This window comes from Eschrichtius robustus, chromosome 4 (genome assembly GCF_028021215.1).
Source record: "Eschrichtius robustus isolate mEscRob2 chromosome 4, mEscRob2.pri, whole genome shotgun sequence".
Classification (NCBI taxonomy): domain Eukaryota; kingdom Metazoa; phylum Chordata; class Mammalia; order Artiodactyla; family Eschrichtiidae; genus Eschrichtius; species Eschrichtius robustus.
This window is the reverse complement of record NC_090827.1, coordinates 30,891,785-30,908,331: the sequence shown is the minus strand read 5'-3', so window position 1 is coordinate 30,908,331 and position 16,547 is coordinate 30,891,785. Positions and strand designations below refer to the sequence as shown.

Sequence of the window (16,547 nt, the reverse complement as noted above, 5' to 3'; positions counted from 1 at the left end):
CTGCCCTCCTTAGATTGCACTGCATTTCACTATGCCTCATAGGGTCTTGAAAAGCAGTCTGAGAGGTCCAGGAACCCTGAACTAATGAAAGCACCTGAAATTGTTTCTAAATTCTGTGAGAATTTTCTAATTTCCAAAGAGGATCAGTCTAAAGCATATTTCATGGGACGAATAAGGCCTGAAGTAAATTCCTTAGTCGGGGAAACTGCTTCAAGTCACACATGGGTCTGGGGTGTATGATCAACTCATCAAAGTGGCACCTAAAACAACTCTTGCAAATGGCTCCTCAGGAGATCCCAAACCTAAACACCTGGGAAGCTTTTTGAGGTTAGTCATTTGGAGGCAATTATCCTCTGTTTTGCTTCTCACAAAATTCAAACCAAAAAAAAAGTTACAAATTCAGACCTATACCTTTTATAGACAAAGGCTGTTGACTTATTTTTAATAATTAAGTGAAATTTCTAAAAGCATGAAAAAGCAACAGTGTGCGCAACAGCCTCCAGAATTGGCTAGCCATAAAATAGGGATTTACCTGACGGGTAATCAATTTAAATACAAGTTCAGTTTTTAAATAATATTAGATAATTAGCACTTAATAATATGCAACAGAACTGGATACGCTAAAGATTAGTAGTCTGTGCTGTGACTCATCTCTGTCAGAGCTGGGGAAAACTGTGGCAGAGACCCCAAAGACAAAAGAACATTTTTCTAGATTTTATTTTTAAAACTTAATAAATTAATTCATTATCTTTAATCACAAAATTCCTTCAGGACAGTTGGAAAAATAAGTACTTATACATATACTTTTATATCTTACTGGGAGTGGTTTCAAATAGAATATGAGTAAAAAGACATGTCTTAATAGCTTGCTTATCATTTAAAAAACAATAGACATTATTCATGGTTGCATAAAAGTATCTAAACTTCCATGCAAAGGAATTTCTAACCTGAGGATAGAAATTTATTACTGTTTTTTTTTTTTTTAAGGAAGCTAGGATGTCTTCAAATGCATAGTCTGGATGCATTTCAGATTCTAAATTTTTGAGATTAAAGGTTTGCCAATCCACAGCCATTCATCTCAGTAACTCCATTTGCTTAAAATGAGTCATCAACCTCAAAGGCAAGGCTATAACCATCCGGTCAGAAAGTCTGACTTAAATACAATCTTCTTACTTTCACTGGAGTCAGACATCACAATATTATCAGTTTGGTAAGCGAACACACTGATTTACTCAGATAAGCTTTTACACATCCACAAACAGCGAATTAAATTTTGAATTTTGGACCTATGTAACCCACCCTTCAAATAAATCATAAGTATCAATTTTTCCTTATGACTACTGGACCCACAGTAAGAAACTGCATTTAAAAATTCTTATTGTAGTGCTATGCTTATGAAAATGGATATGTGAAAAACATTTTACCTAGTATGCAAATAAAGTTTAGTTGATTTCTCAGTTTCACAGACTACTCAGAAAATTTTCCAGGAGGCCAGACCACTGCCTAGAATGTTAAGGGATAACCTTCCACTGGGAGGGTATTTGAGAGAGTCGGTGGCCTCCTGTGGGAACTCACCACTATGGAATTGGACATGGAGGTAAAACAAAGTCATGTCAGCAGCCTGTGGGGTCAGGGTGTGTCACCTGCAAGCGACTAAAACAACGGCCTCAGGTCTCACATGGCATTCCTGTCCCTGCACCAAAAACGTTAACCCAAGTTCAACCTCCTAAGGATAGTCTATTCGGTCATAGTTAAGATATTTACATCCTTTATATCTTGACCAAAATCCAAATACATATATAAGGCCACGATTAGAGTAACCACAACGGATGCTTTAAGTTCTTGACCTAGTTAGCATTTGTTAAGTGTTACACAGTGCAAAAGTGTTACACTTACTTGCCTGAGCTACTAAAAACATTTAGGAAAGGTACTGGATGATATAACTGCAAGAGAGCAGGTACACTCATCCTCAGTCTCACACAGATGTGATAATAAGCACATCCATTTGGAGATTTACTGACTTGGTCCTCATTTTGCAGAAGACTATACCATTATTTCCATCCCTCAATGACTGAAATCTCATACAGGCAAATATTAGAGAGTCTCTTCCCTCCTCTTTGATAGCACTGGTCCCATACAATTTCTAATAAATATTTACCCATGGGGGCATGGTGAGGAGGCCACTTCAATTCCCAGGTATCCTCTATAGAATCTAGTAGTAAGAGGAAGAGCCTGATAAAATAAAATGCTCCTCTCCTGACTCCAAAGAGACTGAGTCCAAAGCTAACACCAGAGAGAAGAGATCTCAACTGTCCATTCTAATACTTTCTCTACACCCTACTGATACCTTTAGTATCTTAGGCTCCACGTTTCAAAGACAGAACAGAGAAGGCTGGAGCTCCGAAGGAAAGAGGAAGGCTAAGAAGTACTGCATGTGCAGGGACATGTTGATGGACGTAACTCAGCGTACGTGAACTGCATGCATGTGTATTCCCTTATAAATGAAAATGAGTGTAGATAACCTATGTCTCTCCTAGGAGTGGCTGGTAAGCAAAGTTAGTGGAGATCGTGGGATATCAAGGATCTCTAATTAAGTTTTATAGAACTACATACTGAGGCTCAGGACAGTGTGAAGAATGACTAAGAGAAATGTAAAGTGGATGAATAAAGTTGTCACATAATTTGTCAGGTTGTTGATCTTCTAGATAAGGTACTTCCTTTGTAAAATTCGTTTATTATTTTATTTGGTGCTTGAGATATTAATATTAGACTTATGGATCTAACAATTAAAGAGAAAGTCCCACCCCTTTCATCTTCTTACCTGTTTAGGTTGCTCTAATATTTGAAGGTATGGGCCGTCTGCTAAAAACAAAACAACAAACAGAAACCAAAAGAAACTGTGAGGCTTCTCAAATTTGGTAAAAAGAAAAATATATACATACAAAAGAAGTAAAAAAACTGAAATTATGTTTTTAAATATAGGCTTCAAATAAATGTGTTAGCTAAAATTCCACAAGGATGTATCTTCCTTGTTTGAATATTAAATTTATCCTTATTTTAACAACAGTTTTACACCGTTAGAGAGAACCACACTATACAAACGTCTTGTTGAATGGTGATGGCGCATTGCACAACCCAACAAAAGGCATGATGTCTGGCAAGGATTAAGGCGTCAATAGCCTTCACAATCATGTCCACTAACAAAGCATTTTTTAAATGACACAAATACCAATTAAAAGCAGCAACCACTTCCTGGGCACTATGAAATTTTCTTTTGCCGTCATATCATTAGACACTGATTTCCATTCTTCAAAGAGAATGTGCTTAATGTGAAATTACAAGAGACTGAGCTAGTGCCTACATGTGAAACACACAGATAATGATTTCAGGCTATCTGCTTTTCCTTACACTAAGTTTTTGGTTCCTTTCCAATACTCGAATCCGTAAGTACTGCCCTCATTCCTTAACTGGCTAGCTTGTTCCTCCTCCCTCCCAAATTTAATTTGGTCTATCAGACATGGTAGATTCTTCTTATTAACTCATAGCTTCTGATGTTTGTATACAACTTTTGAATACTGTGCTCTCAATATAAACTCTGTTCTAAAACAAGCATTTTATAAAATTCTGAAAATAATTTAGATAGGTGCATACCAATTAATTGTTATAAAAACAAAGAATACTAGAAGCTTAATCCATAGCCTGACTATACCTGACTATGGAAACTCAAAGGAAAATCAGAACCTCTGACGGTATAAATACAAATTTGTTCAATATGAGAAAAGTCCCTAAGCTTCCCAGCTGGTTTTTATGTCAACAGTATAAAAATCCGTAGCTCTGCAATACATAAAGGCTCATGGTGTTTCTCACTGTTTGAATGTAAATTAAAATGGTACTAAAAAAATTCTAGAATGCTTTGGTGTCCATTTCAACCTTCACTGTCTCTAGGCCAGAAGTTCAAGACTTATTTTAGATAAGTATATTTATTAAGAAAGCTAAACTTTTAGGTTGAAATTAAAAATAAACTTTAACTTGAGAGAGGATTTATTTTTACCTTTTCAGTATTATCATCAGTCAGGATAAGGCTAGAAAACTGTAGGAAACTAAGGTATAATTATGTCCTGTTATTATTCAAGAAATTTACAAGGAAGTCAGTTGAAAAATGACTGAATCTGAACTGAAACATACACAAGAAAAGAAAAAAGGGTAGGGACTGACCAATGTAGTATAATTAAGGTAAATTATCTTCTCTTGTCTGTATGAAATTAATTCCTGGATGTATTTAACTACTTTTAGAAAAGAAACTGTTAGAATTTTAAAATTCAAAAAAATGGCTAGAATTTCATTTCTGATAAGGAGATAAAACTGATTAGAAAAGGAAATATTTTCACACTGCTAATATAAAGCCTGTACAACAGTATAATAAATCTATTCATTAACATTCCCTCTAGAAAGCTAAATGAACTTATGAAGAAGAGAAGTCTTTAAGAAAGCAACATTTGACAGCAAGGTCCTACTGTATAGCACAGGGAACTATATTCAATATCCTGTGATAAACCATAATGGAAAAGAATATAAAAAAATGTATACATATGTGTAACTGAATCACTTTGCTGTACAGCAGAAATTAACACAACACTGTAAATCGACAATACTTCAGTTAAAAAAAAGAAGGCAACATTTGGATGTCATGGAAAATATAGAGGAGCTGGAACACATTTACATCAAACTTCAAGTCTCTCACTTCTTATTAACTCTTCTAAAAATACTTTAAGTTTTGCTATTATTTTTGCTGTATGATTTAATTTCCTTTAAATATGTGAAATTTTAAGGTTTGGGAATTTTGTTAGTGAAATGGGGCCATTTTTTCTGTTTCAGGGAACACACTCAAACATTAAATCAACTAGAAAATTAGATTTGATACGCATATATTTGTTTTAATGCCAATTTTCTTTGGCCGCATTTCTATGCCATGAACTGACATCCTACAGCATAATGTTACAGACCTAGCAGTCATGCCATATCCCATAGAGTTTTCAACAAGTAGCAAAACTACTAATGGTTTTAGATTTCAAGAAATATAAAAGATAAAACAGTCTACATGAATATTACAAATTAATTCTGGTTTATATTACCTCTCTATCCCTTTAAAATGTGAATAAAACATCCATACATCTTGGTTTATAAAAACTGAACTATGCCACTGTAATGCAGAGGGAAAGTATGTGACAATAAAAATGATCAGGTAATAACTGGAAAATATGATTTTGAGGTATAATTATGAAAGTTCTTCTAATGTTATGGGCTAAATAATTCCTACAACATGAAGCTCTGACTACAGAATATTTACTGAGATAGTTCTTTTGATAATCTTATTTCTATCTCCATAAACTTGATGAAATAAAAACATTAAGAAAGCATTTGCATCAGGATATTGTTTGGCATCTACAGGCATTAATTAAATGGAAATGTATATGCTTCCTGAGGGCAGAACCTTTCATGTTTTCAATAAAGTATCAGTACCAAGAAAAAGACTTTGATCCTCAGAATAAGAAGTTCACAGGAAACACAGAAGCTACCAAGACATTTACTTGTTCACGGGAAGCTGACCTAGAGCTTATATTGGACAGCACTCGAGGAGATCTCAGGTACAGTAGCCTACAAAATATGTTTTGTGGGGTAAAGAGAGAAAGGGCTCAGCAGCACACTTAGTGAAGCTAATGAAGGTGAAGGTACAGCAGATTTATTTTTTTCCCTTCCCATGAACTTCTAGAAATAACAGATATAAAAATGCAGAAAAACATCTGATCTAAAAAATGAAAAGTGCCAGAGTAACAACGCTAATTTTAAATGACGATAATACAAATTGGATAAAGTCTCCCATTGAGGACAAGCAAATCCATAGTAAACAGAATAGCTGACGCCCACTTCAGTGATTACAAAACTCTGTTACATACAACTTCCAAAATTGACTCACATAGCTTGTGAACATCTGTTGAGTCCCCTGGTGACGTGAGGAGCACATAAAAAGAGCTATCACAACAAGCTTACGTAAAAATCAATAAATAAAAACAAAGTTGATTTTTTTTTAATCGCCCATATGAGATTAAACAATTTGTTGATGGGGATAATTAAGAGTCATGTTAGGAGGAAGGATGATTCTCATGAGTTTATCCAACTGGTCAGAACATAAAGCAAAAAGCTTTTTAAAAAGGTGATTTTTCTACTGAGATGACTTTTATGATTTTTGTACAATTTATGTTCCCAGTGTCTGGTATACTGGCTAGCACACAATAGGTACTAAAAAGTGTTTTTGGAATAGATCTGAGGAGTTGAGACTGCCTCATGTGTGCCTGGGACAAAGGAAACAGAAGTTATAAAGACATCAGAGATAACAAGATTGGGTGAAAGGAAAAATCCTACATGGAGTAAAGAAATTCCTTTTGAGCTGTGCTAGCAGATATCAGCAACAATTGTCAGTCATACAATGGGTAACTGGAGTCAAACATGCTTGTGCAAACATAGTCCAAAAAAGTATACTGAAAGATTGGGTTTTTTTTTAATAAATTTATTTTTTATTTATATTATTTTTATTTTTGGCTGCGTTGGGTCTTTGTTGCTACACGCGGGCTTTCTCTAGTTGCAGCAAGCGAGGGCTGCTCTTTGTTGCGGTGCAAGGGCTTCTCATTTTGGTGACTTCTCTTGTTGTGGAGCACGGGCTCTAGGCACGTGGGCTTCAGTAGTTGTGGCACACGGGCTCAGTAGTTGTGGCTCACGGGCTCCAGAACGCAGGCTCAGTAGTCGTGGCACAGGCTTAGGTGCTCCGCAGCATGTGGGATCTTCCCGGACCAGGGATCGAACCCGTGTCCCCTGCACTGGCAGGCAGATTCTTAACCACTGAGCCACCAGGGAAGTCCCAAAAGATAGGTTTTTAAAACATAAATCACCATTTCCTTTCCAGGTACCTCACTGACTTTCTAAAAGAATGTACAGAAAATCTTGAATTTAAAAAAAACCAAAGCAAAATGACAGGGCAACAGAGATGAGGAATTTTCTTACCTGTTGGCAGTGGCATCTCTGGTTGAAATAATTCTGGATTAAATATTGTATGATTCAAAGGATCCAAATGAAACATCTATAAAAGGGAAAATTTAAATATTACAGTCATTATTTTTCCAACATTGTATTAAAAATTTGAACTTGAAACACCTAAAACTTAACTATAGGAACAAAAACTAAAGCCAAAAACAAAAACCTGAAAACACTTCAAATCAGAATTTAAAAAGTACACTCAGGAGACCTAGCTAAGTTCTCATATGTATGGAACTTTACAGGGGGCTATGTGACAAAGGGATTTCAGAAGAATGACCCAGCTGTAAAGTCCACAGAGGTAAGGACATGGTGTAGCTTGCTTACTGGTATATCTGTAGGACCCAGTGTACATTTATCAGAATATAAATATATAAATATTTGTTGAATTTACGATTTAAAGCTTATACTCCCTTAGAAATATAAGCATGAGAAGATAATCCTAGAAATCTGTATTTCTTTTATGATGGTAAATAAACTCCTCCTCTACTCTAGCCATCCAACTTCAAGGCCTGAAAGAATTAGGCAGCAGCCCTAGAACAACTTACAGAAAAACTGAAAATACAACCTAGTCCAAAGAGCAAATAACTGAGCACTGAGCTCCCTCGCTTTTTTCTTCCACCTTTATTTACCTAGCACGACACAAATTCCACGACCTGGAATTTAGGGGGTGTGGCAGGCTGAATAATGGCTCCTCCACGGACATCCACATCCCAATCCCCAGAATCTGTGAATGCTATCTCATATAGCAAAAGGGATTTCACACATGTTATTAGGGTAAGAATATAGAGATGGGGAGATTATCCTGAATTATCCAGGTGGGCCCTATAGGAGGGATGCAGGAGATCAAAGTGAACTGTAGGAGACGCAACAATGGAAGCAGGAAGCTGGAATGATGGAAGGGGTAGCAAGCCAAGAAATGCAAACAGCCTCTAGAAGTTCAAAAAGGTAAGGAAAGCTTTCGGAAGGAATGCAGCCCTACCAACACCTTGATTATAGACTTCTGACCTCCAGACTGTAAGAGAATAAATTTGTATTTTTTAAGCTACTAAACTTGTGGTAATTTGTTACAGTAGCACCAGAAAACTAATACAGTGGGCAAACAATATATTTTGATTGAATTATAATCTAACAATAAGTTACTAATAATTACTTATCCCAAGAGAAACATTTTCTTCCCACTTAGTTCACTCAGGATTTAAAATTCATACTTCTGAGTTTGGTATTTATTTCAACCTAAATAAGTCATCTGTGAAATGTCTGTGGACAGCACAGAAACCAAACATGTTTCATTTTTTTATGATACGCTAGTTAGTAAATATGCTGGAGCTGACATTTTTTTAAAAAACACAAATATTTTACTTCTTTTCTTTACTAGCATATTATTGGACATTCTTGGGTACCTAAGAATCTGTATGCCTAGTTAAATCAAGACTAAGAAATGCAGTGTTTAAATAAAGAAGGCTTCAGATCCAGTTGTGAGGTATGCAAATTTTCAATTGAGGAACAATAAATGTACTCCACTTCAATGCTTCAGAGTGAAGTTCATCTACACTGTTCACCATTTGCTAAAAAGGAAATAAAGCAATGAAAAAACATGTTATTATAAAAATGGGCCCCACCTTACAGAGAGAATTCATCAGTCTCAGAGCAGAAAAGATGACCTAGCAGAAAAAAATCTTTCCTATGGTCCTGCAGGCGGCTAAAACGAGTGGTTAGAGGACCAAAACTCTGATCTTAGGAGAGACACGTGCCCCACTTCAGACAAGAAGAGGGAAGCTGTGTTGTGAGCTGCAGCTTGCACTGTGCATTAGGTCAGCGGTGGGGAGTAAATTCCAGAATACATTAGAACACTGAGGACATGCACATTTCAGGAAATATATACCATTAATCTTGAGACAAGGAAACAAATAAACTTCAAGGACCTCTCCCTTCAAAAATGGAAATATCAGAACATGCCCAACCTCTGTTGCTGATGATCACAAAAATGCCCACATAAGAAAAGCTTTCGAAATGAATGTTTTCAGCAGGTTTTACTCTTGTGTGGCATAAAGGACTATCTCTTGCTGATAGGATTTCCTGCGTATAGACAGGAAAACATGGTTTAAAACTAAGCTGACCAACCCTAATGCTGGTTAGAGTCTGCCTTTAATTGTTAGAGATAGCATATTAAAAGCGAAAGGTAAAACACAGGTTTTTTATAATATGAGTAGCCAAATGTTTTTCATGCTGTAATCAAAGAAAATGCTCTTAGGTTTATCCTATACCATCATTTGTACAATAAAATTCAAAAGAAGTATCTTAATGTGAAAAGCAATGCATACTCCCTCTTTCTAAACCAATCAGAACATTATCAAGAGTAATGAATGCTATATAAGTCTATTTTATTTAAGGAAGTAATACTAAATCCCTTTAAAAGTATTGGGTTGGCCAAAAGGTTGGTTTGGGTTTTCCGTTAAGATGGTACGAAAAACCCGAACGAACTTTTTGGCCAAACCAATATTTCACTTTTGGTTTCTGATTCTTTGCATGCATAAATTTGGGAAATACATTTTTTAGGCGGCTAAAGTTTAAGTGTGAAATAATTACAAAATGTGGACCAGTGTGTCCGGGTACCTAGTGTTCCCTCTCTTTGTCTGACCTAGCAAATTACATCTTTCAAATCTCAGCTTACATAGACTTCTTTTGGAAAGTCTGCATAACCCTACTCTTCTCCCCAGGCAGCACGGAGTGACCCTCCTCAACACTTCTGTCCCACAGTGTGCAGACTACTACTACAGCGTTTATCACCACATGGAAACTATTCATGTCTCTGTCCCTCCTATTAGAATGGCAGCTGCCTGAAATGTGTCACATTTTTGTACCCCTCCTTAGCCAATGTTCTGGTACATAGTAATGCCTCAATAAACAGCTCATGAATGAATAAATAGCTGTATTTTAAATACCCTTAATATTTAATTACCCTAGCGTCTGAAAATTGCTTGCAAATGGTTCATTAAATATATATACATTATATAAATAAATCTATTTCTCTCTCTATATATATATAAATATACATATATATGTATAGGGCAAAATATTAACAACCAACAAAGATTTGTTGGACTAGCCATTATTTCTATAGGCTTGAAATTGAAAATTTTCAAGTACAAAGTTAGGAGAAAAAAAAAAAGGACACTGGTATCCCTTTATAATTGCAAATATAATTATAATGAACAGTTTTATATTCCCAAAGCACATTCTTTGCCCATTAAGTCTTTTAAAGATCCCTGTGAGTGAAGAGGGGAGGGGGGTGCTAAGTAATTCCTCAAGTTTTAAGGGCAGCCAGCACTTGGTTAAGATCTTTGAATTCTAAGTCCTTTTTACTACACCAATCTGCCTTATTAGATGGGTGTTCAATAAATACTTTGTCTTCTCCCCCAAAATGATATGTTCAAGTCCTAACTCCTAATACCTCTGAATGTGACTTTACTTAAAAATAGGGTCTTTGCAGATGTAATCAAGTTAAGATGAGGTCATACTGAAGAATGGGCCCTCAATCCAATGCCTGGTACTTTTACAAGAGAATACAGGAGGTCTGGATACAGAAACACAGAGGAGACAAAGGGAAGAAGGCCAACGTGCTGGAGTGACGCAGCTACAAGCCAAGCAGCTATAAGCCAAGGAATGCCAAGGAATGCCAAGGACTGCCAGTAACCACCAGAAGCCAGGGGAGAACCACAGAAGAGGTTCTCCTTCAGATCTTCCAGAAGTAACTAACCCTGTCATCACCTTGATTTTGGACTTCTAGGCTCTACAGAACTGAGAGGGAACATATCTCTGTTGTTTTAAGCTACCCAGTTTGTTGTAATTTGTTACAGCAGCCCTAAGAAACTAATACAGTAGTTATCATTTGACCTGAAGCATATACAACTTTTACGTAACAATATGTGTGACAGCAGGGTTTAAGTTACTCGTTTTACGTGACATGTCCTCTCAGACCTTACATAGGGGGACAGGAGAAACAATTTAAAAGAAATTTTTACCACTTTTAGAGTTTTCCTGATAGTTACTATTGTTGCCTCTGTATATTTTAAAATATGAATACATTCACAAAAAGTTATCAGTGAGATTATTAAAATACTTACTTGTTCATGCCCTCCCAGATATGGGTCGCCTTCTGCCATTCTGGAGCTGTACATCAAAAGAATACAAAACCGAACTGTAAAACTGGAAGGAACCTTAAAAATTCCGCTATGCAGGAGTAAACTGTATTATTCCAGGAAGACCAAATGTAACCGTTTTTTAAAGCCCTTAGGAGGAGGATATGGTGTAGTTCCTCTTTGGAATCTAAATCTAACAGTAGAAATATTGCATAATCAAGGAATTACCACTTACGTATAACCCACAACACTTATGTCAACCTCACAGTAGTGTCCTGGAGTTTGGTACAACTAGTCTTCATCCTCTGTATAAAAATCATGCCACTAGATTCCTTAGAGGCCATTTCTTTTTGTCACCATCGAGACTTCAACGATTCACTTAGCTCTTTGTGTAGGTTATTTTCCAACCCTTCATGAATTCTGTGATAGTCCTAGAACTATCTCCCCACTTTCTACCTGCCACTTGAGTTGAGAAGCTCAGAGGGGGTCATTTTGCTGTGAGAGGGCCTGATCAGTGCTTTGCATAGCACACGGTAGGACGGCTGCAGTGTGCCGTGCTCTGTCCCCTAGAGCACTCCGCTGCTGCAGGCCACTTCCTCTGTCAGAGTGGTCCAGAAACACTGTAACGTTAAACATGCAAGCAAACGGCACAAAAATAAGAGCCCTTACTATCAAGCCTACAGTCTCAGATTTACTCAACCCCAGCCAGATATTAAAACATCACAGGCCCTAGCCATCTTCTGTTACCCAGAGGCCTTGACAAAAATTAAGAGACACATGACCAGATAAAAATAGTATCTAAAATCACATACCACTTTGGATTCACTTAAGAAATATCCTTATCATTATTTTAAATATGTATAGGACAATTTTAGTTAAATTTACTTAGATCAAAGTTTAGACATATTGCCTGAAAAATTAGAAGATAAAGAAAAAAAACAGAGCTGAAAGATCCGAAGCCAATTTTTCTCTCTTTCTTTTTTTCTCATGAAGTCTATAAAGCATTCAACGGCACTTGAGACTGGGCCTGTCCCAAAGTGTTAGCTGCCCACCAAAATCTGTTCTCTCCTTTTCCACAGTAATAGAGTTGTAGCTGGAAACACACTCAGCCAGAGTATACCCCACCCACACTCTTGTGGAGTTAGGGATGGTCATTTGAAGAAATGCTTGCCAGTGGAATGTCAGAACTATTTATTGTGTGCCATTTCCAGGTCTGGGCTTAAGGCCCTTGACATCCTTCCTCCGTGTTTTTGTTTCTTCTCTGTCCCACTGGATTAAAACCTAGGCATGGAGAAGACCTGGCACTTACATGATGATGAATGGCAGCTAAGACGGATGGTGATGTGAGAAAGAAATCAACGACTGTGTTCTTTAACCAGGTGCATTGTTGGGTCTCTTTGTTAAAACAGTTTAGCCCTCACTCTAATGAATATATCATTTAACATTCCAAAGTCCTCCAAAGAGGATTCCAGTTTCCAATGAAATCCTCTCCCGCTAGTGCCCTCTGTGACTGGGGAGGAGGGAAAGCGCATCGGAGGGTTCCTAGTGGAACGCAGAGTAGTGCTGAATTTCAACAAAAGGGAAAAGAGCGGCTCTGAGTTCTACAGAACAAGAACGCCATGCAGATTTGCAAGAAAATGTTCGTCTAAGACAAGAAACTATTGACTGAAGATTTACAAACAGCTGTAGTTAAGACAAACAGCTAAAAATAAAAGGAAAACAGACCTTTTAGTGAAGAAGAATTAAATCATTAGAAATTCAAGAGTTCTTCCACTGCTGGGCGTGTGACTTTGGATATATAACTAACCCACTGTGGCCTCTGTTTCCTCATCTGCAAATCAGAGACCTTGATAGGGGCTGGACCTTTGAAAGGAATAGAATTTTGTTGTGCTCGGAATATGTTAGCTAATAAATACTTATTCAAAGAAAAAATCTCCTAAATCATAACTCTTTCTGTAAACTTGGATTTTTATACGGACTTAAGTATATATCCATATTAAAGAATCATTAGCATAATTTTCACTTATATGAAGAATACCAGTAAATAGTGTTACACTGAAATACAGTGTTAACACCAGTTACAACATTCCATGTGAAAAGTTCTTATTCTTAGAACAACACAGAAGCCCAAGCTTCCAAGAAAAATATTAAGACCATTTTTTTTTTTTTTTTTTTTTTGCCTTTAATGTGGGTTGACCATTTGAATCCTCTCAATCTTAGCCCACAGTCTTTAAAGGCAAAGGGAGACTGCTGGCTTGTTAAACTGACAGAACCTGTTCAGAACCTCTATTACACTGATTTTATGTATATATTTAAACCTGGGGATGGTTTCCTGACCTTTGATTTAATGTAAGGTGGCCCTGACCCTAATTTTAAAGACCCAACTAAATCTACTTTATTAGAACTGATGCAGGGTTATTATCATGATCACCACTGTACAGCGAATCTCAATGAAGATCTCTAAATCATAAGCACAGGACAAAACACCAAATTAAATACAGTCCTCCCTCCAATATCCTCCCCATGAGTTACGCACGAATGAGCGCCAAAAGATCACAGTTTTAAAAGCCTGACAGCAGCCCAAGAGATACTGGGTGACGGTTAAAATCTGAACTTCTACAGCTTTTGTAAGACAGAGAGTTCACTGTGAAGAGCTGAGGTAACAGTACGCTGAGAGTGATGTCAATGTTAATTCATGATTTAAAAATAAAACGTCAAACGAAACCAAGAATTACTTGGAAAGGATGAATCACAGTAATATTTGCATTAATTGTAAGAGCAGGTTTTATTTCAAAATTTTGAAATACCAACTAAGCCTTTGGAACTGAAGGATTAGGAAAGACCAGGGAAAGCCTCTACTGCCCCCTTGCTCCCCCAGCCCTTCCCCTCACTTTCCCTTTGCACACAGTTCTGTGCTTTTGAGGAAGGACCTTGAAACAGAAAGGGAGACACTGGGTTTACGGGTGAGAAGATGGGCCTAAGCTCTGCATCTCTCTCCCCCAACACTGAGGCTTCCAGAAAAATTTTCACACCATTGAAAGGGAAACAGAAAATACAGCTAGCTAGCAATAACTAAGATACCTCCCTGAGTGACTTGTTTGTATTTCTCACATGAAAGGCATAATGTTGTAACTGGCTAAGTTCTGAATATATAATGAGTTCTGCATGAAACGCCTAATGGATTATTTTCCACACGTCTGTGACAATTCCACCACTGACATCAAAGGCCAGCATAAGCAGTTCTTAGTGAGGGCAGCAAAACCAAGGCCACAGGGTTGGATGATTAAGGGTAGAATTGGTGGCACTCCCCTCCTTGTAACTGGGGAAATTTTCTAGGATCAGAAATATTCACACTTTTTGACCAGGGCCCACTGTAAGAAAATATATTCTATTAGATTTCATTAAAAAAAAACCACCACCATTAAAATCCATTAAAATGATTTCATGAGCCACTAATGGGTCATGATCTGCAGTTTGAAAAACAGAATTTTAGGTGCCATCTAGAGGACAGAGCTGGGAATCAGAGAGATAAAGTGTCTCCATTTTCAAGTTTATTTTCAGCCACAACAGACATCACTTAGGTCTAATTTTAGTACCTCATCTTGGATGAAATTACAAGAAAAAGAGTGACTTTTTACCATCTCTCTGTTGGATAATAAATTAATAAAGAGAAAGAATATACTGGAGTTTCTTTCCACGGAGGAATTTTTTGGAGGAAACATGCTGTGAGGTTTATGCACTACATATGTGAAACATTATATGTGTACTACATATAATATGAAACATTCAAATAAAGAGTGTCTATTGACTCTGCAATTCCACTTCCAGGAATTTGTACTAAAGAATTACATGAGCAAGTGTGCAAAAAAATAAGTACAAGAATACTCACTGCAGCAAAAAACTGGAAAGAGTCTGAAAGTCCTTTGATAGGAGACTGTTTAATTATAATTATGCTACATTCATACAGTTATATGTTATGTAACTGCTAAAAATAGTAATTCACATCCATATATAGTAACATGGGGACTTTTACTCCCTAAGTTATAATTTCTATGTTTTAATTTTCTAACTTAATTATGTAATCGGAAATATATTTTTAATAGAAAAAAAGAGAAAATCAAACCCTGTCCTGAATTTAAAGTTTAACTCTGACATCTTTAACGATTAATGATATACAGTGAAGAAAACAAAGTATGAATGACTCAAAAACTTCTAAGCACTACTGGAATCCTCTTCGTAATAAACAGAAAAAGATTTAACTTTAAAGTGGCTATTATTTATTTACATCTTTCTGATGATATATTGACTTAGTGATGATGAAAGAAAAGTTAATGGTGAGTTTAGTTACTTTCCTCAGAATAGCTGATTTTTTAAAGTTTTTGAAAAAGAATGAATATTTGTGTCCTACCATGTTTAGATCTGTATAAACTCATTTTCTATGTTTTTCCACTCCTCCATCCATTTTCAGCTCCCTATTTTTTGAGTTGGGTACAGTACAGTATGACCAATTAACATGTAGAATAGCTACCTAGTAAGTACAAATGCGTTGTGCTTGGAGCTGGTATAAGATAAGGTCCCTGTTTACAATGGAATACCAATCTAACAACATTCAACTATTACGGCATGCAAAGCTTACTAGCACAGTTAGTGATACATAGCAAATGTTAGCCATTTTATTAGGTAGCACAGTAAGCATTATGTTTATAGTACACGACGGGAATGATAGGCAGTAAAAGTTTAGGCACTCTGAGAAGAATCAAGTATTTTTCTTTCTTTCCCATCCTACACATTTACTGATACACTGCCACATTCCCTCCCTATCCTAATCCTTATCACTGCTGAATAAAATGTTTGCATTTTGCCTCCAGGGACATTTGGCAATGTCTGGAGACATTTTCATCTGTCACAACTGGCAGGTGGTCCTACTGGCATCTAGTGTGTAGAGATCAGAAATGCTGCTAAACATCCTATAACGCACAGGGTGGCCCCTCACAATAAAGAAATATCCGACCCCAAGTGTCAATGGTGCCAAGGATGAGAAACCTAGATGCATGCCATCGCGTCATGATAGTATGCTGGTTCACTTGGATAAAGAACTAAACTTTACTGACTACCTCCCACGAGTAAGAATTAGAGATAGTGCTTCATATATTTCAGTTAATTCTCACAATAATCCTGAGAACACGGAGGCTTAGAGAGAAGAAGCCATTCGCTCAGGTTGACAGAGTAACGCCGGCTACTCTGACTCCAGCGACTGTGATTCGAATATCACTTGTCTGAGGGGCAGAATTGATTTTCCTTCTGGACCCACAACTTTAT

General features: G+C 36.8%; 1 protein-coding gene across 3 annotated transcripts in view; it reads right to left on the bottom strand.

Moving 5' to 3' along the window:
* NFKB1 (nuclear factor kappa B subunit 1) overlaps nucleotides 1–16,547 on the bottom strand; it is a 129,188-nt gene that overhangs the window by 89,410 nt on the left and 23,231 nt on the right. For 2 of the 3 annotated variants that reach the window (XM_068542504.1, XM_068542503.1), the window contains exons 2-4: nucleotides 11,214–11,259; nucleotides 7,057–7,132; nucleotides 2,822–2,862 (exon numbers count right to left, since the gene is read on the bottom strand). In XM_068542504.1, the coding sequence (XP_068398605.1) occupies nucleotides 2,822–2,862; nucleotides 7,057–7,132; nucleotides 11,214–11,252 (156 nt within the window). In that variant the 5' untranslated portion in view covers nucleotides 11,253–11,259. The remainder of the gene's footprint in view (nucleotides 1–2,821; nucleotides 2,863–7,056; nucleotides 7,133–11,213; nucleotides 11,260–16,547) is intronic. The other variant, XM_068542505.1, reaches the window with a different exon arrangement.